The following is a 21,676-nucleotide window of genomic DNA, read 5'->3' as shown; positions in this document are numbered from 1 at the left end:
GATACTGCCTTGCTGCTCGACCACTCTACCACAAATAGAGAGTAAGGTTCTATCCATCTTTAACCTCTGCCTACCTCTGGGGTCACCTGGACTCTATATACACTATACCTCATTTTGGTGTAGTATATATAGAGCCAGTTTCCTACATTGTGTCCAAGTTAAGGAATGTTCTCCCTTTGCCCAGGGCTTGGCCACCATGTAATTGATGGATACCAGTGGCTTGAGTGCAGGGTGTAACAGTTTGGGTCTATTGAGATCTCAAAATACTACAATATGTACATTTGAAATTGCAACCTAGAGTGAACACAATTAAATTGAGAATATATTTTTAAAAATGTCATGGTATAACCAGCGTGTGCTTCCTTGCTTACTTGAATTTTATATTTTACAGTGGACATTACAGAGGACTCCAAAAAGAATGAGCCTGTTTTTAAAGTTGCACCCTCAAAGTGGGAAGCAGTTGATGAAGCAGAATTGGAATCACAAGGTTAGTGTGCTCCTTAGCTTGTTGACACTGGTAATACTAAAAATAGTTGATGCTATGAAAAACTAACAGACAAGTGTATTTACAAATGTTTGAACTCCTCTGCTTTCGAATACCAATAGGCTGTTTGCATGTTTGTAAACTGTATGTTTGTAAGCAGTGTTGATTTATCGTAATTGTAACTTGTTTTATTCCAAATTGTTTATTGGATTTTGACATGAGTAATATTTAGTTTCATAAGTGAAAGATAACATTTTCCTGACTTGCATTAATCATTCACAAAAATGATACACCTAGAAGTTAAAAGCCCAATCCTTTGCAGTGTCCCTTTACCTCTTCATCCTGTATTTTGATAACATGCAGTAATAACAATCACGCAGTTGTGGCAGAAGAATAGCTTCACAAACAGTGACCTCCGACAATGAAAGCCCTGCTATTGCTTCCCACTAAAATATGCAAAAAAGTGAATGGTGGAATACTTGAATTAATCTCAGCCACTGGTAATCACTCATGGCTGCATCACAGTTTATTTTGCAAACCATGCCCCTCTTTGTGCCCAGCCATATGCAAATCAGTCTTGACCCTGCTCCATTGAACCGGAACACAAGCAACGCTGGACTGGTTTCGCCCTAGTTCAATCAATCAATAATTTGTAAAGCGCACTACATACCCGCAAGGGTTTCAATGTGCTGAGGGTGGGGAGAAGGGGGGTGCTGTTGCTACTGGTCGAACAGCCAGGTCTTGAGTTACCTCCTGAAGGCTAGAAGGTCTTCGGTTTGTCGTAGGATGAGGGGGAGGGTGTTCCAGGTCTTGGCGCCGCGTTGGGAGAATGATTTGCCTCCGGCTGTGGTTCTACGGATGTGTGGGACGGTAGCCAGGGAGAGGTCTGCGGAGCGGAGTTTCCTGTTGGGTACGTAGAAGGAGAGTCGACTGTTGAGATAAGCTGGGCTGGTCTTGTGGAATGCCTTGTGAGCGTGGATCAGGAGTTCGAAGGAGATGCTTTTGTCGACAGGGAGCCAGTGCAGGTTTCTCAGGTGGGGGGGTGATGTGGTCGTGGTGCGGGACGTCGAGGATCAGGTGTGCAGAGGCATTCTGGATTCTTTGCAGTCTGTTGATGAGCTTGGTCGGGGATCCGGCGTAGAGGGCGTTTCCGTAGTCGAGTCTGCTGCTGACTAGGGCCTGGGTGACAGTTTTCCTTGTGTCTGTCAGGATCCATCTGTAGATCTTGCTGAGCATATGGAGGGTGTTGAAGCAGGTGGAGGAGACAGCGTTGACTTGTTTGGTCATGGTGAGTTTCGAGTCGAGGATGACTCCCAGGTTGTGTGCGTGGTTGGTGGGTGCGGGGGGTGTCCCCAGCGACGTGGGCCACCAGGAGTCGTCCCATGCTGAGGGGTTGGGCTGGAGGATGAGGATCTCCGTCTTGTCTGTGTTCAGCTTAAGGCGGCTATCCTCCATCCAGTCGGCGACGGCCTTCATTCCCTGGTGGAGGTTGGATTTGGCGGTGAGCGGGTCCTTGGTGAGGGAGAGGATCAGTTGCATGTCGTCGGCATAGGAGATTATGTTGAGGTCGTGGTGTCGGGCGATGCGTGCGAGAGGCGCCATGTAGATGTTGAACAGTGTTGGGCTGAGGGAGGATCCCTGCGGGACGCCGCAGATTATCTTGGAGGCTTCGAATCGGAACAGGGGGAGGCGGACTCTGTGTTCTGCCGGAGAGGAAGGAGGAGGTCCAGTCCAGGGCCTTGTCTCAGGTCCCTGCGTCGTGGAGTAATATGCGGTGGCAGACGGTGTCGAAGGCGGCGGAAAGGTCCAGAAGGATGAGGGCTGCCGTCTCGCCGTTGTCCAGTAGGATTCTGACGTCGTCTGTGGCGGCGATGAGGGTGGTCTCGGTGCTGTGGTTGCTGCGGAATCCTGACTGGGAGGGGTCCAGGATGCTGTTGTCTTCGAGGTAGCGGGTGAGCTGGACGTTGACTATCTTCTCGATGACCTTAGCTGGGAATGGAAGCAGGGAGATGGGCCGGATGTTTTTGAGTTTGCTCTGGTCCGCCTTGGGTTTCTTCAGTAGGACGTTGATCTCGGCGTGTTTCCAGCTTTCAGGGAAGGTCACGGTCTCAAATGAGAGGTTGATGATGTTGCGCAGGTGGGGTGCGATGGAGCGGCCGGCTTTGTTGAAGATGTGTTGTGGAAACGGTTCAGACGGCGAGCCGGAGTGGATTGTGCCCATGGTCTTGATTGTGTCTTCGATGCTCACGTTGGCCCAGGTTGTCAGGGGGTCGTGGTCGGTGGGGTGTGTTGGTTCTGGCATGTTGGGGCTTGTTAGGGTCGTCCGGGGGTTAAAGCTATCGTGGATGTCGGCGATCTTGCGGTGGAAGAAGGTGGCGAGGGAGTTGCACAGGGCTTGCGACGGCGGGATGTCGTTGGCGTTGGAGCTGGGGTTGGAGAGTTCCTTCAGAACGTTGAAGAGCTCCTTGCTGTTAGGTCTCGTCAGCCAATTATAGCACGTCTGGGCAGATCTGTCCCATTTACGGCGACTCTAATGTATATAAAAATGTGATGGGCGGAATTCTTAAATTCACCTCAGCCACCATCGCTCAGTCTGCATCCTAGTCCATTATTATTTTGCACACTATGCCACCATGCCCGACTTTGCCATCTAAAGCAATGGCAAAACCAAGTGTCCCCCTTCAGGATGTGTAAGATACCCCTATAGAAGGTCTACTGTGCTCTAAGGCAAGGTGCAAATAAGATTTCTTGTGGCACAAGTTCAATACACAATTCAACATATACCGAGCTGGTGTGGTCAATCCACGAGCTTGTGTGGTTTATTTCACAATTATTCTCATATTTTTGAAAAAACAATATATATTCATTAACACCATGTCATGTTAAAGAACACAATTTAAACGGTTTGACATTACATACACAAACAAATAGTGGAGAAGTGTGGCTCAATGGTTAGAGTGGCAGACCCTGATGCAGAGGTCTGGCCCGGGACCAGGGTTCAATTCCCCGCCTCGGCGGGTCTTGGGCTCAAAATTCCACGGACCTGACAATTGTCGCCTCGGTGCCTATTCCAATCATGGAGTCCCACTCTGCCACTCTGGGCAATAGCTTGCTTAATCTCCACAACGGCCCCCACAACGCTAAGGATGCCTGGCCTCCACCTTGGGGGTGCCCAGGAGTGGACACCTCACAGGGAAAGCCAGGATGGGTTCCACAGCGGTATTCGTAAAAGCACCTTGAGACCCTTGCGGGTGAGTAGTGCGCTATACAAGTATCAATTTATATTTACAAACAATTGCGAATTGACACTACATTAACTCAAAAAAATGAATGAACAAATGGACGAAACATAAATCACCAATCCTATATTGATAAATGATCACACTGGGGGCTATGTCATCTGAGATTTACAGACAGCAAAAATAAACAGTCTCCTGCCTATGTGTGCAGCCCTGGGACTTGAACTTGTAAGTGTTCACACTAGGAGAGTAATTATAAACTTTTCTCCTTGGGCACTTGTAGGGGTATCTTGTCCCAGATGCCAGGGTCAATGCGTTTCCAACCCCACATTCATTTTGGGGTTTTCGTCAGGAACTGGACTTGGTGGTATCTATTTGCAAAGAAAACAAAAATGGTGGGGAAGGTGTTGGTTAGTAACCCCTATCTGTATCATTAAATTACCACCATACCACCCTGCAGTGCTTAAAGATGTACCTTATGTAGGATCTGCTCTTCCCTTATGACTTGAATGGGGAGATGGAGAGTCAAGGGCCGAATGGTTGCCTGTAAAAATGAAAATTACAAAGCGGTCATTCATTTTTTTGAGTTCATGTAGTGTCACACAATTTGTAATTGTTTGTGTATGTAATGTCAAACCGTTTAAATTGTGTTCTTTAAAATGACATGGTGTGAATGTATGTATTGGCTTTTCAAAAATATGAGAATAATTGTGAAATAAACCTCACGAGCTTGTGGATTGACAATGCCGTCTCGGTATATGTTGAATTGTGTATTGAACTTGTGCCACTAGAAATCTTATTTGTATAAAAAGTATTGTGGTCCTTTCTGGTGTGCAATTTGGATCCAAACATTCCATAGGTTTACACTAAGGCAGGGTGCAGCATATTTTGCAATCAAAACGAGTATTTTACATGTTCTGACAGTAAAAACGCAAAATTGGTGTTTTTACTGTCGAAGAACTTGGTCGCCCTATTGGTGAGTGCAGGTTTACATACTGAACCCTTAGCTGAACTAACTGCTAAATGATGCGACCGAAGTTGATACTCAAAGGTATCAAAAAACTCATTACATTAAGCCTGACTAGATTATTTTGTCGAAATGAATGCAACAGTTCATCTTTAGCAAATGAGTCACTTTGTTGCCTTTAATCTCCTGTGCCCTGACCAGTTGCACAAGGAGCCTGTCCCGAAGGCAGCTTTTTGACCTCCTGGGGAGACGTGCTAAAGACTCCCAGAAAAGAAGACAGTGGAAGCCTGCACTGGAGAGAGGTGTTACCTCCCTCCTGCAGAAAGTCATTTGGGTGTTGGCCCCAAAAGGCGAGTGTCATAGGAGAAGCTACCTTTGAAGGCCAAATGGATAAAACTCGGGAGACGTACTGCTCCATTGTCTAGGTAAACCATCTGGCACTCTTTACAGGGAAGTGGAAACCAGTTGCCTATCCGGTTTCTCAAGGGCTTGTAGCCCCCTTGGTAGCCACACCTGTGGGTTGAGCTAGGTGGCTGAGAGAGTGTTGCAGAGAGAGGGGTTCTGCCATGTTGAAAGTGCGCAGAAGGGTGCATCTTGTGATAAACACTTCATAGGAAATGGTCATCAGGAGGGCAGGAATCCAGTAGCCCATTGGCTACCAATTGCATCCTACAGTGAGAGCATTTTCTGGACATAATAAAGGCACCATTGGCATCCCGATTCCATATATCAACTGGACTGGAAGAGTAACCAAATAAGGACTGCCCTGCTGCACCGTGGAACCGGCAAATATTTCACAGGCATGGACTGAACCTGGTGGCTAGCAAAGGAGAAGTGATTGTGCCTGCTTTGTCCTGCTCGTGAGAAGTCCTCTGCAGAGCCCAGCCTGAAACAAGAGACTCCCAGGGTCAGTTGGCTGACCTGTTCACATCACGGGCCACAACAGCTGAAGAATCCTGCTGGGGCAAGTTGGTAGTCCAGAATCTTCAGACCACTACCAACCGCCGCCATGCAGCGCCAGAGACCAGAACTCAATGCTCAAAATTGCTCCCAAGTCCGCTGGACCTGGGAGCGACGTAGGAGTGTAGCTTGGTTGTCTTGAAGTTCAGTTATTGCCCAGGAAAGGATTTTGCTTTGGCCGGGTTACTGGGTGTCTGATAGTCCAGTGACAACAGGATTTCTGCCAGGACTGAGAGACTTTGAGAGATGTCAACTTTGTGGCCAGGACTGCCTCAGCCCCTTCGTGGACCAAAAAGAAGTCGAAGGAAGACCCCCCCCCCCCCCCCACCCCCCATTCCCCCCACAATCCACATTATCTCGTCCACAGCTTCCTTGAGCATCTTTAGTTTCCTGAATCCCTTGCATCAAGACCACCTTAATAAAAACCTACGGTAAAGAAAGAAGTGCCTGGATCTAAATGAAGACTGTTTCACCTGCAGAGGTAACTGTTTCTAGGTGCCTAACTGGGTTCCGCTGACTGGCTTCCCCTGACTGGCTACCTGTCGGAGTTGGTCATCCATAGTAACTCTAATTGACCACATTACAACTAGCCAAACGTTTTTGATCAAAAACTTTTAGTGTCAAATTTGCCAATGGTTGCATGCAGTTGAGTAAAAAGTGCATTTTTACTGTAACATGTTAAATCTATATCTGGTATATGTAATACACAGTGAGGTCACACAACCACACCATATAACACACCACATTTCGTCATATGTGTGCCTCACAGTCCAATCCAGAACTTGTGTTTAGCAGTAGCTTACGGTCGTTTTAAGTTTTGAGAGAACTCCGAATCTCTCATAGTGAACACCTTGGAAAAAGGATTTTCATGCCTCCTAAGCAGTGGTAGAGTTGTGTTGACTTCAAAGGATTTGTTTCCAAAAGGACTTTTAAAACATTTCAAGAGTTGAGAAAAATTGTAAAAAGTTGAGTCAAAGTTTCGGAAAATCTTCAGAAAGTTTTTGAAAAGTTTCAAGTCTACTTTTTCAGCCAGGAAACTTGGAGCTCGACGTGGCTAACCTGCCCTCATTCAAGAGCGATTGGGCCTTTTGTGTTGACGAGAAGATCAGCATGGGGGCCAAAGCCAGGAAAAATTAAATGATCAAGTGCCTCAGAGCTTGGAGGAGGTTCACAGGGTCCCTACACTCCTGGAAAATGAGTTGCTTCTAGGTAGTGGGGAAGATGATGTGAAGGATAACAGCCACATCCTGGATGGAGCCAGAGGAGCAGGTGGGAACCTACCCCCTTCCACTGGGCCAAGGATGGTCACCAGAGCCAACAGCCAGCAGGATCCATCACTAGCCAGAGGCCCCTGCAAAAGAGCATGACTGCCCTGGACCTGGAGGAGAGAGCTGTTGCCCTGGCTGAGAAAAGACTGGCCCTGGAAGTGAGTAGGGCAAAGCTGGTCATAGAGCCTAGGGAAGATATTGGCAGCAAAGGTGTAACTGGAGGTGCTGACACTGGTATCCCTGATGTCCGATTGCCTAAAGGGATTGTCCTTAGTTATGTCCAGGGAGATTACATAGACAAGTGGCTGGGCTCATACGAGCGAACTCTAAAAATGAGGAAGGTGGGTACACAACACTAGGGAACACCATTATGGGAGTAAGTACCAGTATTTGGTAGGGGAAGACTACTCGTACCAGAGGATGATATAGCAGAGTCCTGCCCACATAACATAGGAGGCCACACTGGTTGAGCTCTTTGGTTTGACCCCTGAAGACTATAGGCAGAAGCTTGGGACATTGAAGTGGACTTCGCAGACATTGGTTGACGTAGTTGACACTTAAGTTATGGCACTAGATGGTTGGGGTAAAGGCAACAAAGTAGACACATTTGAAGGGCTCTGCAATTTGTTTGCCAATGAACACATTTTAATAGATTCACTCAGAGAAGTTTCACCAGCATCTGGTGGACTCTAAGCTGTCTAGTCCCAGGTAATTGGGCATGGCAGCTCTGGAGTGGGTTTGTACTAGGAGCTCCACGTAGTCCCTGGGAGGTGAACAGAAGAACAGTAGTCAGGCCCCCTTCAGGGGAAAGAGGGGGTAAAGATGAAAAGGATAGCCCCAGTGAGTCACTAGAATATGCCTGGGGGAAATCCCAGAGCGACACCCAAATCCGAGGGTAAGGGAAGCCTGGGAAAGAAGTTTGACCCCTCAAAGGCTGGGGTGTGTTTTGACTGCTACTTTCCAGGACACAAAAGGGTAGATTCGGTGTGCACAAAGAAGGCGCCCACCCTGACTATTCTAGAGAGCTGGCTAGTGGAATCATGGGGTGGGAGATTGCCCCTAGAGATCCCAACAGGTACACAGAGGCCACCTTAGTGTCCATGGGTTAAGAGAACAGTGAGCCTTTTCCTCACTGGCCTTCAAGTATGGAGAAATATCACAAGTGACCAAAAACCAATGGGGTGGAGGTGAAGGCTCTGAGGGATGCAGTGTAATCATGGTGATGACCAAATTGTTTCCCCAAGACCAGATCCTACCAGAGGAAGTGCATGCAATTCTCAATGCTGGCAATGTCACACTTGTTGGCTTTGACTTTGAGTTGGGAAGAGTTACTAGCATGAAGACAATAGCTGTGTCCTTTGCCACCCCAGTAGAGTGTCTGCTGGGCAGTGATCTGGAAATCTCTGCTTGGGCAAAAGTTGAAAGAATGCTGGGTCTTCCAAAGAGTTAAGGTGTACTGGAGCCTGAAACAATGGCCACACCTCCAAGAGCCAAGAGAAGGGACAAGAAGGCCGGAAATCCATCTTCCAAATGTCCACAGGACCAAAAGGAGCCCTGTCGTCCTCTGTGGGAAGGCCTGGCACCTGAAGAGGACACCTCTGTCTTAAGAGACTTGTCATACTTGGCAGAGCTCCAGGGAGAAAGAGGCCCCTCCAGAGAGGACCTTAGTCGAGGACAAAGGACATGCCCCGCTCTAAAGGACCTGCAACTGTTATCTGTCAGACAGTAGTAAGGGGATTCTAGTGGTACCCAAAAGGTATATTGGGAGGAAAGGCTCCTGTACAGTGAGGCAAGGGACCCCAAACCCGGGGCTACCAGGAGATTGGTGGTCTGTCAGCAGTACAATGAGGTCCTCCTTAACCTGTCCAATGAGATCCCCTTAGTTGGACACCAGGGGCAGAACAAGACATGGGAGAGGCTGGTTAACCACTTCTTCTGGCCCTAGGTGTCTGAGACGTTTCAAGGAGTTTTATCACTCCTGTGTCACCTGCCAAGCCAGTGGTAAGGCCGGGGTCAAGCCAAAGGCTCCATTGATTCCACCTCCTGTGATGGGGATTCCCTTTGAGAGGGTGGTGTTTAGCATTATTGATACCTAGACCCCCTCTGTTGGACTTGGCACTTTTTGCAGGGTCATCCAGGAACTTTTTGCCTTCCTCCTGTATTTTTTCTGACCTGTTGGTGGATTTATGATACTGGGCACTTTACCACTGCTGATCAGTGCTAAAGTGCATATGCTCTCTTTGTAAATTGTGTAATGGATTAGTGATTCCATGATTGGCTTATTTGATTTACTTGTCAGACCCTTGTGCAGTGCACTATGTGTGCCCTGGGCCTGTAAATCAAATGCTGCTGGTGGGCTTGCAGCACTGAATGTGCCACCCACAGAAGCAGCTTGTAAAATCTGACTCAGGCCTGCCATTGCAGAGCCTGTGTGCAGTCTGGGACTGCCATGTCGACTTGGCAAGTGCACACACTTGCCAGTCCCCAAACCTTTCCTTTTCTGCATGTTAGTCACCCCTAAGGTAGGCCCAAGGTACCCCTGTGGGCAGGGTGCATTGTATGTGAAAGGTAGGACATGCCCTGATGTGTGTGGCATGTCCTGATAGTGAAATACTGCCATTTTCGTTTTTCACTATTGCAAGTCTATCTATTCCCTTAAGACAGAATGGAAAGTTTGTTTATAACATCTTATAAACATAACTGACCCGGGGAACAAGATAGGAAAATAAAGTTTAGTATGCCTGAGCTCAGAATGTTAAAATGTATCTTTTAGTGAGGGTGATTTGTGCATTCTGTGTTTGAAAATACCACTTTTAGAAAGTAGGTATTTTCTTGCCTAACTATCCAATTTGCTCTGCTAGGTTTGTGTATTGCATATCTGGCTTTTGGATGACAGGGAGCTGGAGAGGGCTGTGGCTCCAGAAGTCTGATGAGTCAGGGCTGGGCTGAATAGACCTGGGTTGCATTCAGAGTAGGGGGAAGGAGATTTCTTTTTCACCTGAACGGGCCTGGTCTGCGTTCAACAATGCTGTCTCCACCTCCTGCCAGGTAGCTGCACCAGTGAGGACAGAACTGGTTTTGGCTGGGTACAGACACTCTCTGCCTTTAGAGAATGAAGGTTTTTGTAGTATAAATATTGGGGCCCAGATCTTTAGATCACTTCTGGGAAATCAAGAGGAAACCTTTGCCAAGGAGAAGAGCCGGATAAGCTGAAGAAGAATACTGCCTCTGTGCCTGTTTGCTGCCTGGGGTTGGCCTGCAGTTGCTGCTTGCTGTCAAGGAAAGGAGAAGAAGGACTTTGCTGTTTTGCTTTGTCACCTACTTGAAGAAAAGATCTCCAATGGCTTGAAACTGAGCTTGCCTCCTGTTCTGAAGTCTCAGGAACACAAAGACTTCACCCCTTCTGTCTGTCTGCATCTAGAACTGATGTTTAAGCTGCCACAGAAGGAAATTACAACACAGACCCCGGCGAGCGACGCCATAATCTGCACCAAAGCCGGGAGCGCTGCTCCGACTTGCGAAGTAGACCTGCCGCCGTGCCACATAGACGCCAGCGAGCGAAGCTGCAACCTGCCCGAAGCCGTGAGCGCCACTCCGACTTGCGACGTGGGCCCGACGCTTGCTGCTGTGCCGCATCGACTCCGAAGCAGACTTCCAACATCACAGAGCCTACCCTCAACGTGGGTGGCTTTCCATATCCATCGACATCGCGCCATCGTAAAGAACTGTGGTTTCGGCGCCATCGTGATGTCATCTCCCCAACGCAGTAAATAACCGCTGTCTCGCCTCCCCTGCGCTACAGTAAGGAACAGAGGCTGCACCTCCCCTGGGGTCGTAAGGAGTCGACGCCGCGCAGTGCCAACAAAGCCGCACCTCCCCGACGCGTGAACTCTTTGCATTCATCTTTCCACGGCACTGTTCTTTGTGGGCCCTATGCCGGTCACCTCACAGTCGGCACCGTACTTTGGGATTTCTCTCTGTCACGACGTGGTATAACTCAAAGTGGATTTATTTGTTGTTGCAAGCTTTATTTAAGTGAATAACCTATTTTTAAGGATATTTTTAATACTGTATTGTAGATGTTTGTTGTTTGGTCTTGTTTGAAGTTTAGATAAAAATTGCTACTTTTTCTAAACTAGTGTGGTGTCCATTTGTAGTGTTTTCACTGTACTACTGTATGTGTTCACAAATGCTTTACTTACTGCCTCTGAGATAAGCCTGTCTGCTCGTGCCAAGCTACCAAGAGGGTGAGTAGGAGTTTTTAGGAGTGTATCCCCCTTTCCCTGACTAAAGCAAGGGTCCCTATTTGGACAAAGGTGTACCTACCTCTGCCAACCAGAGACCCCCATTTCTAACACCCTCCCTTAACAGCCTCAGGGAATATATTTATCCTGATGGTAGTGTACCATGCCACCAGGTACTGAGAGGCTATTCCTTTTAGGGCAGTCACTACAGTGTCTATAACCCTCCTTGAAATCTTCACCAGTGTTGGGTTCCCTACGGAGGTGATCTCAGAAAGAGGCACCCATTTTATGTCCATCTATCTCAAGGCTATGTGGAATGTATGTGGTATGGCCTACACGTTCACCACTCTCTGCCATCCCCAAGGTAATGGTCTAGTTGAAAGATTCAACATCACAATGAAAGGCATGATCCTGGGGATGGCCTTCTCCCATGCCTGCTATTCACCTACAGGGAGACCCCCCAAAAAAGGAGTTGGCTTTAGTCCCTTTGCGTTACTCTTTAGACACCGTGTAAGGGGTCCACTAAGCTTGGTAAGCGAGAGTTAGGAGAAACCCTTTAAGAAACCAAAGCAGGACATAGTGAATTATGCCCTTGACCTTCGCTCCAAAATGACTGGGTACATTAAGGCGAATACAAATTTGGTGGCCAGCCAGGAGCTTGTGAAGCACTGGTATAACAAGAAGTCCTCCATGGTTGAGTACCAGCCAGAGTAGTTGGTGCAGTTCTTGAATCCTGTTGCATCCAGAGCACTGCAAGATAAGTAACTGGGTCAATCTCCATCATACAGAAGAAGGGGGAAATCACCTACTTGGTGGTCTTGAGTTCCCACAAGAACCATCACAGGGGCATCCATGTGAAGAGGCTCATGTTGCACCACAACAGGGCAAACATCAGCATGTTGATGGTGACAGATGGAGGGGAGGAAGAGGAGTGAACCTCTCTCTGGCCCCTTGTCCTCTAAAGGCCACAAAGGAAGTGTGGAAGGAGTACTCTCCTCCCCCTTAACGTACCTGCACCAAAGAGACTGCTATCTGTTATTGAGGCAGATTGTGCAACTGTTTTCTCTGAACCCACGTCCAACTACATGGTTGTACCCATGATGTGACAGTTTTCCTGTAAAGAGCAAGATATAGACTGTCTGACCAGGTAAAGCGGAGTGTGATAGACTCTTCTTGTAGTCCATGGGCCAGCTCAGTGGTTCTGGTGCGCAAGCCGAATTCAGTGAGGATTTGGGTATATTATATGGCATGACGGAGTGGCCTTACAGTGGGGTACACTTGCAAAAAATGTATTGGGTCCAGTCAGACACGTTTGCATAACTTTAAGCTCAACCCTGGGTAGCTATGGCTACTTCGTGCATAGCGTACCTTGATCCGGTAAACTTCACATGCATGTTGTCGCCCTTTACCGAAGCAATTGCCTCTCCTCTATCCTCACTAGTCCCTTTCCTTCAATTTAGACAGATCTTCTCTGGACACCATCCTCTTCTGATTGTCACTTGTGACCCCTCCCAGGTAATCACCACCCTCCCTCCCTTTCACCCCTCCCCTATCCTCCCGCTTGGCTAATACCCTCCCTTTATCTCTTGTACAGCACTTTTCAACGCAAAGTAACTAAGTCCTGATGAGGACCCTTATTCGTCCGGGTCGAAATGCCGTCGACCATTCAGCGTTCGTCTAGGCAGCTTCTTGGTTCCAAAAAACAAAAAAATTCTGAAAACCTTGGAAAAAGTCATACCTACTGTTTTTGTAACCATTTGTTATCCTTTGCGCCGTTGCTCGCTGTTCTTTTCCCTTATTACACTTGTCACTTTGCGCCATTTACTTCTTCACGAGCACTATTGTGCACAGTGTACCTTGGGTTACCATTTAAATAGTGTAATGTAACGTAGTGCTGATTAACTACTGTTTTCTCTCCAAGTACACTGACCAAGGCTTTGGTTCTTCCTTAAGTTCTTTTGGTCTCCCTTTTTCCATGTACTTGACATTGATTTATCATATATTGTACCTGTCTTTATACGTAATTTCAAATAGCTTCAAGCGCATCCTGATATGTTTTTGATGAAGTCAGTGCGCACATGTGCGCTGACACGCTCAGATGTGGTGAGCGGGGGCCGGGTGGAATTTCCGGTGCGGGTCATAGATGGGTGGCCCACGGAGGGGCCAGTGCCCCCTCTTGGGTGGATGCCAGGATGGGGTAGTTCCATCCTTGGCACACGAGTGCCACAGGCGAGTACAGAACCGTTCTATCCTTGGCACTTAAGGGGATAAATGACTACATGTTCCATTTGTAAAATGCACTTTTTTAAAAGTGAGTTTAATCGTTAAAAGGCTTTTATTGACCGGTTAGGCAGCAAGTGTAAACTGCAGTAAACAGGCAGCAGTGGTTTTCCTGAAGCCGTGTTTTCTTTATGATGCTAGTGGATAGCCGAATAAGTGCTGCAGTTCACAGGTGACATTTTAACTTTCTACGCTATAATTACATTTTCTACACAAAATTCTATTATCTTATTAGAAAGTTCAGTAAGGCAATCAAGGATTGCCAATTTGTACATGCTTTAGGGAATAGGACACATACACTGGGCACAAGGCAAAAGTTGTAAAAAAAAAAAAAATAAAGCAATGCATTTCACCCCAAAATGGGAGTAACCATGTACAAAGTGTTTTTTTTCTTCTTTTTTTAAATCTCACAGCAAAGCACTACTGGGAATGGAGAATGGCTTTGTGGACTTGCTAAGCAGTGCTCATCAACAAGTTCACAAGTGGGAACTAGACACCCCAGACCTGTAAAAGCACTTTAATCAGTGAGGTACCCTAACCATTGTTGTTTTTCTGCTCCCAGAAATGCAAAATCCCAAGTCTTTGCCTTCGAGGTATACACACCCTCAGTCAACGCACTGTGGATGAACGGGTCCACGATATTTACCTAGAGTTTTCTCCTCTCCCACTCATCCATTCCAAGCATAGTGAAAAGATGAGGCAGGTTTTCACGGCCCTCATTCTAGTTGCTCCAGCCTGGGCAAGACCACCCTGATATCCATTGCTCTCCATGAGATATTCCCACTGACTTGAATCAGCATTGTGGGATGCTTAGACGGCTAAATCTCAGAGTCTGCCACCTTAGTTCTTAGAGTTCAACTGTCTTAAACTGCCAAAGGCATGCATAGGTTTTTTGCTTGAGGCAAGGCACCCCACCACTCATGACTGTTACACATTCAAATGGAAGAGATTCATGCACTACTGTAGTTCCAAACAGACCCTTTTAAGATTTCTTTCAAGAGATTGTCTGTTACCTCCTACACCTATGCATGTTAGGCTTTGCATACACTTCTATACACTTACTCTTAACTGCAATAACACAACAGCTAAAACTTCTCTTTTCAAGGTCCCATTCATTAAGACCTTTTTGGAGGGTCTTCAAAGGCTAATACTTCCAATAGTGCCCCCTGTCTCTGATTGAAAACTGAATTTGGTCCTCACATGACTTCTGGGGCCCTCCCTTTGAGCCCCTACACTCATGTTACCTACAGTTCATGCCTTGGAACATGGGCTTCCTAGTTGCAGTCAACTCCCTCAGACGAATTAGTGAGCTTCAGGTACTTACAATACAGGAACCTTTTATCCAGGTTGATCAAGATAGGGCTGTTATTCACGCCAAACACAAATTTCTGCAAAAAGTGGTCTCACCTTTTACTTGAACCAGACCTTTGAGCTACTCTTCTTCCCACTACCAGAGTCTGTCGTGGAAATGGCACTTCACACGGCAGATGTTAAGACGGCGCTTATGTACAATATTGATAGCACTAAGATATTTGGGAAGTCCAATCAACTTTTTGTAGCCTTCGCCAAACCCTACATTTCTAAAGCAAATATATCTGAAAGAGACATCTAGCCGCATATTCCTTACATTTGAATATCCCAGGCATCAGACTGGATCCGGAAGATTTTTCTTCAAGCAATACCCCTGCTCACTGGTACGTGGCGTCGGTCCGTTCCGTGTGACATCGCCTGCATTTTCCGTGCCGGAATTGACTTCCTCGTCACCTACATAGGCACTACCTCGGCATGTTGACGTCCGTTTAGTCAAACGCTGATCCATAAATCGAGATACCCTCTGTCACTTTTGACAGGATTTAAAAAACTTTTTGTATACCCCATTTTTTCTATGGTGCAGGAAGACTTCAGGTTTCAAACTGTACGGTATCGATCACGGTTCCATGTCGGTGACGGAACTGCAATTAGTTTGCTTGTGGTGTTTAGAGTGCGACCACGTCTCCAATTCGTGCTCCATCTGCCGGGCCATGGCTCCGAAGGCTTTAAGTGAGTGGTCCCTAAAGCTGCTTGCGGCCCAGCAGGCGATGCCACGCCTTTCTCCTCACAGGTCTCGGTCCCGGTCGAGAGGAAGGTCCCGGACCCGCTCTAGGAGTCCCAAGTAGTCTTTGTCCCACTCACAATCTTCAGGACATTCAGGTAAGAGGCAAAAGAAGTTGAAACGTGCTTCAACTTCTCCCCATCCATCGACCAACGGGATGGGGGAGCCTCCGCGTCCAAAGCCTCATTCTCCGGAACATGCGCCTCCCCACCTTTCCATGAGTGACTCCAGCTCAATGTTAAAGAATTTTATGAGTTCAAGTACCTCATTTTTTTGAGTGGTGTGGCCCCTCCGGGACGTCTTTAGGCCCCACGCAGGCTTGTTTGGCTTCCACGCCGGCAGCTCCGACCACAACTCCAATGTCCTCTACTAGATCTGGCCATACATCTGGACCTTTTGTGGGAAACTGTTTTGCAAGTGCTGCCACAGGTCCCGGAGGAAGCACGGACCATCCTCTCCCAAGCCATAACAGACTTAGGCATGCAACAAAGTTGCCATTCGATGTGGCTTAGACACGACCGTCTCGCTGGGCAGAACGATTTGCTCGGCGGTGGCCATCAGACGCCATATCTGGCTGAGAACATCTGGCTTTTCTGGGGATTTCCAGGCTTTGCTCGTGGACATTCTCTTTAATGGCTTCTGCCAACAAACCTTCCTAGTCTTGCCCTTCCAGCCCATGGGCATTTAGTTGGTGGCAGGCCACGCCATCACCCGCACCACTGGCAAAACATCACTTCGGACTGATGAGTTCTCCAGGTTATCCAAAGGGGCTACTTCCTCCACTTCGAGTCCACTCCTCCCTCCATCCTCCCCCTATCTAGTCTGTACTTGTGCTCCAGGAGGAAGTCATGGCTCCCTTGGCCAAGGGAGCCATAGAGAGGGTTCCGTTGCTACAAGGAGGCTGTGGTTTCTATTCCCGCTACTTTCGGGTCCTGAAAAAAGACATGGGCATCTGTCCTATCCTAGACCTCCAAGCTTTCAACTACTTCCTAAAAAAGAGGAGTTGAAGATGATCACGTTGGCTCATGATTTGTCTGCCCTGGACCCTGGAAATTGGATGGTAGCTTTGGGCTTGCAGGATGCGTATTTTCACATCCCCATCCTGTCTGCTCACAGGCATTACCTGCAATTCACTGTGGGCCACGAGCACTTCAGTTCACGGTACTCCCTTTTCGTCTTACCAGCATCCCTCTGGTGTTCACCAAGATGATGGTGGTGTTTGCAGCTCATCTGTGGAGATCAGGGATGCCAGTCTTTCTCTATCTTGAAGACTGGCTGTTGAAGGTGTGCTTGCCACAGGCGGTCGTCTCCCACCTTCAGACTACGGCAGACCTCCTGCATTCGCTGGAGTTCACTATCAACATGGCAAAGTCAAACCTGACTCCCTGTCTGACGCTCCCTTTCATCAGAGATGTTCTGGACACAGTGCAGTTTCAAGCCAATCCTGGCAAGTCCAAGATATTCAGGATATACCACCTATTTTTAAGTCTCTATCTTGGATTTTGCTGAGAATGACTGAGGCTGCTGGGCCTCATGGCCTCCTGCATCCTGCTAGCAACGCATGCTAGATGACATATGCAAGCTCTGCAGTGGGACCTGAAGTTCCAGTAGGCGCAGCATCAGGGGTATCTCCCCGACATGGTCTATATCTCTCAGGGCCCAGCACAAGACCTGCAGTGTTTGCTAAAGAATCACAATTGGGTCAGAGGTAGATTCCTCCCCCTTCCCCAACCAGATCTCGCAGTAGTGACAGATGCGTCACTTCTGTAATAGAGCGGCCATCCGGGGAAGTTGAGATCAGAAGACTCTGGTCTCCTGCAGATTTCGGACTCAACATCAACATGCTGGAGCTCAGAGTGATCCAATTGGCATTGAAAGCCTTTCTACCCTCCATCAGGGTGAAGGCTGGTTCAAGTGTTCATGGAAAACACTACTGCTATGTGGTACTGCAACAAACAGGGTGGAGTGGGGTCATGGGCGTCTTATGAAAAGGCCCTGCGTCTCTAGACGGGGCTGGAACAGCGAGACTTATTCCTGGTGGTTCAACACCTGGCAGGTTCTCAGAACGCCAGGGGAGACTAACTCAGCCTTCGATGCCTAGCGGCTCACGAGTGGCATCCAGATCCGGAAGTAGCGCAAGGTCTTTGAACAGTGAGGAGAGCCTTGGTTAGATCTGACCGTAAACAACATGCAGTGTCAGCAGTTTTGCCCGCTGGAGCTTTCAAGGCGGCGCTCTCTTGGAGACGCTTTTCGTCTTGAGTGGAGCTCATAAAATGTTAATTGTAATTGTAAAAATATTTATTAAGCGCGGTTGCTGCCCGTAGGCGTCCAAGCGCTGAGTTGAACAGAGAAGTGACGGGAAGAGGAGCTAAGGTACGCAGGATTTGGCGAACAGCAGTGTTTTTACGTTTTTACGGCATGAGAAGAGGTCTGGGTTGGAACGGAGTGAAAGGGGGAGAGCATTCCAGAGCCTGGCGGTATTCAAAGAGAACAGCCTGCCCCCAGACCTGGCTCGCTTCACTCTGGGAACAACGGCGAGGAACGCCTCCGTCGACCGAAGGTTCCTGTTAGGGTGGTAGGGGATGACAAGGTCGTTGTTAATGGCTGGGCCCGTTTTCCAGAAGGCGCGGTGCGCCAAGCACAGCGCCTTAAAGGCCACTCGCTGCCTCACTGGCAACCAGTGGAGACTTTTTAGAGCAGGTCTGGCCGACTGGGTGCGCGGGATTTTCAGCAGAGAACGTGCTGCACAATTTTGCACAACCTGCAATTTTCGGAGGGTCATCTCCGGAGCCCCCACATATAGGGCATTGTTCGAGTCCAGGCGAGACTGGATGAGACCTTGTACAGCCACCTTTTTGGCCTCTAAGGGAAGTAGCGGGAGAACCTTCCTCAAGATTCTAAGTAGGCCAAAACATGAGGCGGACAGTTTTGTGGCCTGGGTGGAGAAGGAGAGTTTGTTGTCCAGCCACACTCCCAGGCTTTTAACACTTTCCTTAGGGGAGGGGGGGGGCCCAGTGCACTGGGCCACAAGGAGGTGAAAGGCACAGGAGAGGTTGGGCCTAGGAGCATGAGCTCCGTCTTTTCTCCGTTTAGTTTAAGGGAGGAGTTGGTCATCCATCCCTTGACGTCCTCTAGGCATTTTAACAGATTGACTGGGGAATGCCTGTTATTCCCAGTTGCCAGCGAGACCACAAGCTGGGTGTCGTCGGCGTATGACACCATTTTAATGCCATACGGTTCGACAACACCCGCCAGCGGCCCCATGTACACGTTGAACAAAACCGGGCTCAGGGAGGAGCCCTGTGGTACTCCACAGCTCAGGGGTTTGTTAGAGGACATTGTCTCACCGTCGAAGATCTGAAACGACCTCCCAGACAGAAAGGAGTCAAACCACCTTAAAGCATCACCTGAAACTCCGATGTTATGGAGACGGTCCAGCAAGGTGGTATAGCTGACCGTATCGAAGGCTGCACTTAGATCAAGGAGGATCACTGCCACTGATCCTCCCTGATCCAATATCCTTCTAGTTTCTTCGGTGACCGCTAACAAGGCGGTTTCCGTACCATGCTTTGGTCTGAAGCCTGTCTGGGATGTGTGTAATAGAGAGTGGTCCTCCAGGAACTGGACCAGCTGTGCATTTATATATTTCTCTAGCACCTTGCTGGCCCAAGGGAGAAGTGAGATGGGGCGGTAGCTGGAGTGGTCATCTGGGTCTAGGCTGGGTTTCTTCAACAGCGCCCGTACCATGGCTTGCTTCCAAGCTGTGGGGACAGAGCAGGCAGATATGGACGTGTTTAGAAGATCCAGAATTACAGGCAGGGTGGCTTTGCTAGCCTGCATCAGGACTTCTGGAGGGGCAGGATCACAGGGAGAGCCCGACTTGACCTGTCGTGCCACTTTGCTTAAAGTGTCGAGGTCCAGAGGAGGGAAGTGCTCGAGAGAAGGCTGGTCACGGTGAAAAGGTGGTCTAGGGGGGGGTCGATTAATCACATCCGGGGTTGTGGCTGTAGTTGGAAAGGAAGAATACATTTTTTAAACTTTGTTGTAAAAGAAATCTGCAAGCTCGTTGCATTGGTCCTGGGTTTTGTTAGGAGGGGGTGCCGTATTGGCACTGGAACATTGCTTTATAATTTGGAAAATTTCTTTGGGCTTTGATTTCGCTTCTAATATTTTCTCAGCGTAGTGGGTTGCCTGGGCCGCTCTGATCCCTTCTCTGTAGGCTTTAATCGCCTCTTTGTAGGAAGCCTTTTTGTCTGGGAGGAAGTCTAAACGCCAGGCTCTCTCTCGTTGCCTGCAACGGCGTTTTAGCTGTCTTAGAGAGTCAGAGAACCAGGGGGCAGATTTCTGTAGTCTCTTCGAGGAGGATCTATGAAACGGGAGGATCGAGTCTAGCGAGTGGGTGATCCAACTTTCATAGTTGACGTTTGCCACATTAGGGTCTAGGCAAGGTGCCGGGCGAGTGGAGTCCAGGTTGTGCAGCCAGGCCTCCAAAGGGAGTTTTGACCAGTTCCTCCTGGTAGTGACTTGAGAAGGTAATTTGGGGGTTTTAAGTGTGACCCAGGTAAACGGGACCAAAAAATGGTCTGTCCATGGAAGAGGGATGGGTTGATCAACAGTTATATCCAGGCAGTTACTAAATATAGGGTCAAGTAAGTTGCCTTTTTCATGGGTCGGGGCTGCGACCAGTTGGGACAGTTGGAGAGCTTCCAGATCATCTAGTAATTCCTGAGCAATGTGGTCTGAGGGGGAGTTAAAGTGGAGATTAAGGTCCCCTAGGATCGTGTGGTTGGCGGAAGAGAGGATTCTTTCCGCTATAATTTCTGGAAGAGACCTATGGAACACTTTTACAGGCTCAGGGGGGCGGTAGATCAGGGTGCCGGAGAAAGAGCTGTTTGCGTTGAACTCTATGCAGAATGCTACACTCTCGCACTCAGAGATAGTTTCTGCTGTAGTACGGCATCGGTATTGGTTCTTCAATATGATCGCCAGACCACCGCCTCTCCCTACCTGTCTATCCAATCTAAGGATATGGTAGCCTACGGGTAAGGCTAGAACCACATCTGGCTCAGAGTGAACAGTGAGCCACGTTTCAGTCAGGAAAACCGCGTCTGGCTTTTGCTCCTCAAGCAGCAAGGCAATCTGTGTGCTATGTTTTGGTAAGGAGCGGCAATTTAGCGCGTACATACGGTACGTTTGTGCCGTGGCCGACGGGGATTTGCGGAAGGAGTGTTTGCACCCCGGACATCGGGCGGGTAGCTCTGTGGGAGCATAGATATGGGAGCACTGATAAGTGGCAGTCCTACCTATGCTGTATAAAGCCGCAAAGCTGTAAGTCCTGCTCTGGATAGGGTGGGAGCCAGGGTATGTGGCCCCGGGTCCCGACTGGTCGCGGACGGGCGCAGACGGGCTTGACTTGTGCGCGACTTCGGCGCGCAGTCGGCGCTCCCGCTGCGCTCATCCGCTGCGCTTGCGTGGAAAACACATTTGAAGTGAGAGGGTGTGGGCGTGGCCTGTAAGGTGGGCGTGGCCTCGCAAGAGCAGCGATGGCGTCCCTGACAGAATGATGTCCCAAACAGTGCTAAATCCGCTGGTTTGTAAGATCCTGTTAGGCGCTTCAGCCCAGAAGAAAGCACAGGTGAGAGTGCAAGTGAATTAAAAGCACAACAAAAGATTCAACAATTTTTAAAAATTCTACAAGTTTTCTCCTCCGGCTTCCGCCTCAGAGGTTGAAGTTCAACTAACGCGCTAGTGCTCCGCGCTGTAGTTATAGGCGGGGGGTGTGGGCGTGGCCTGTAAGGTGGGCGTGGCCTCGCAAGAGCAGCGATGGCGTCCCTGACAGAATGATGTCCCAAACAGTGCTAAATCCGCTGGTTTGTAAGATCCTGTTAGGCGCTTCAGCCCAGAAGAAAGCACAGGTGAGAGTGCAAGTGAATTAAAAGCGCAACAAAAGATTCAACAATTTTTAAAAATTCTACAAGTTTTCTCCTCCGGCTTCCGCCTCAGAGGTTGAAGTTCAACTAACGCGCTAGTGCTCCGCGCTGTAGTTATAGGCGGGGTGTGTGGGCGTGGCCTCGCAAGAGCAGCGATGGCGTCCCTGACAGAATGATGTCCCAAACAGCGCTAAATCCGCTGGTTTGTAAGA

At 48.6% G+C, this 21,676-nt stretch overlaps 1 protein-coding gene across 1 annotated transcript in view; it reads left to right on the top strand.

The window, feature by feature from the left end:
* U2SURP (U2 snRNP associated SURP domain containing) overlaps positions 1 to 21,676 on the top strand; it is a 776,636-nt gene that overhangs the window by 439,462 nt on the left and 315,498 nt on the right. Inside the window, exon 21 of the mRNA XM_085633584.1 lies at positions 392 to 487. Within this exon, the coding sequence (XP_085489710.1) occupies positions 392 to 487 (96 nt within the window). The remainder of the gene's footprint in view (positions 1 to 391; positions 488 to 21,676) is intronic.

This window comes from Triturus cristatus, chromosome 11 (assembly GCF_964204655.1).
Source record: "Triturus cristatus chromosome 11, aTriCri1.1, whole genome shotgun sequence".
Taxonomy (NCBI): domain Eukaryota; kingdom Metazoa; phylum Chordata; class Amphibia; order Caudata; family Salamandridae; genus Triturus; species Triturus cristatus.
The sequence above is the reverse complement of the archived record's forward strand: the minus strand, read 5'-3'. Positions and strand labels throughout refer to the sequence as shown.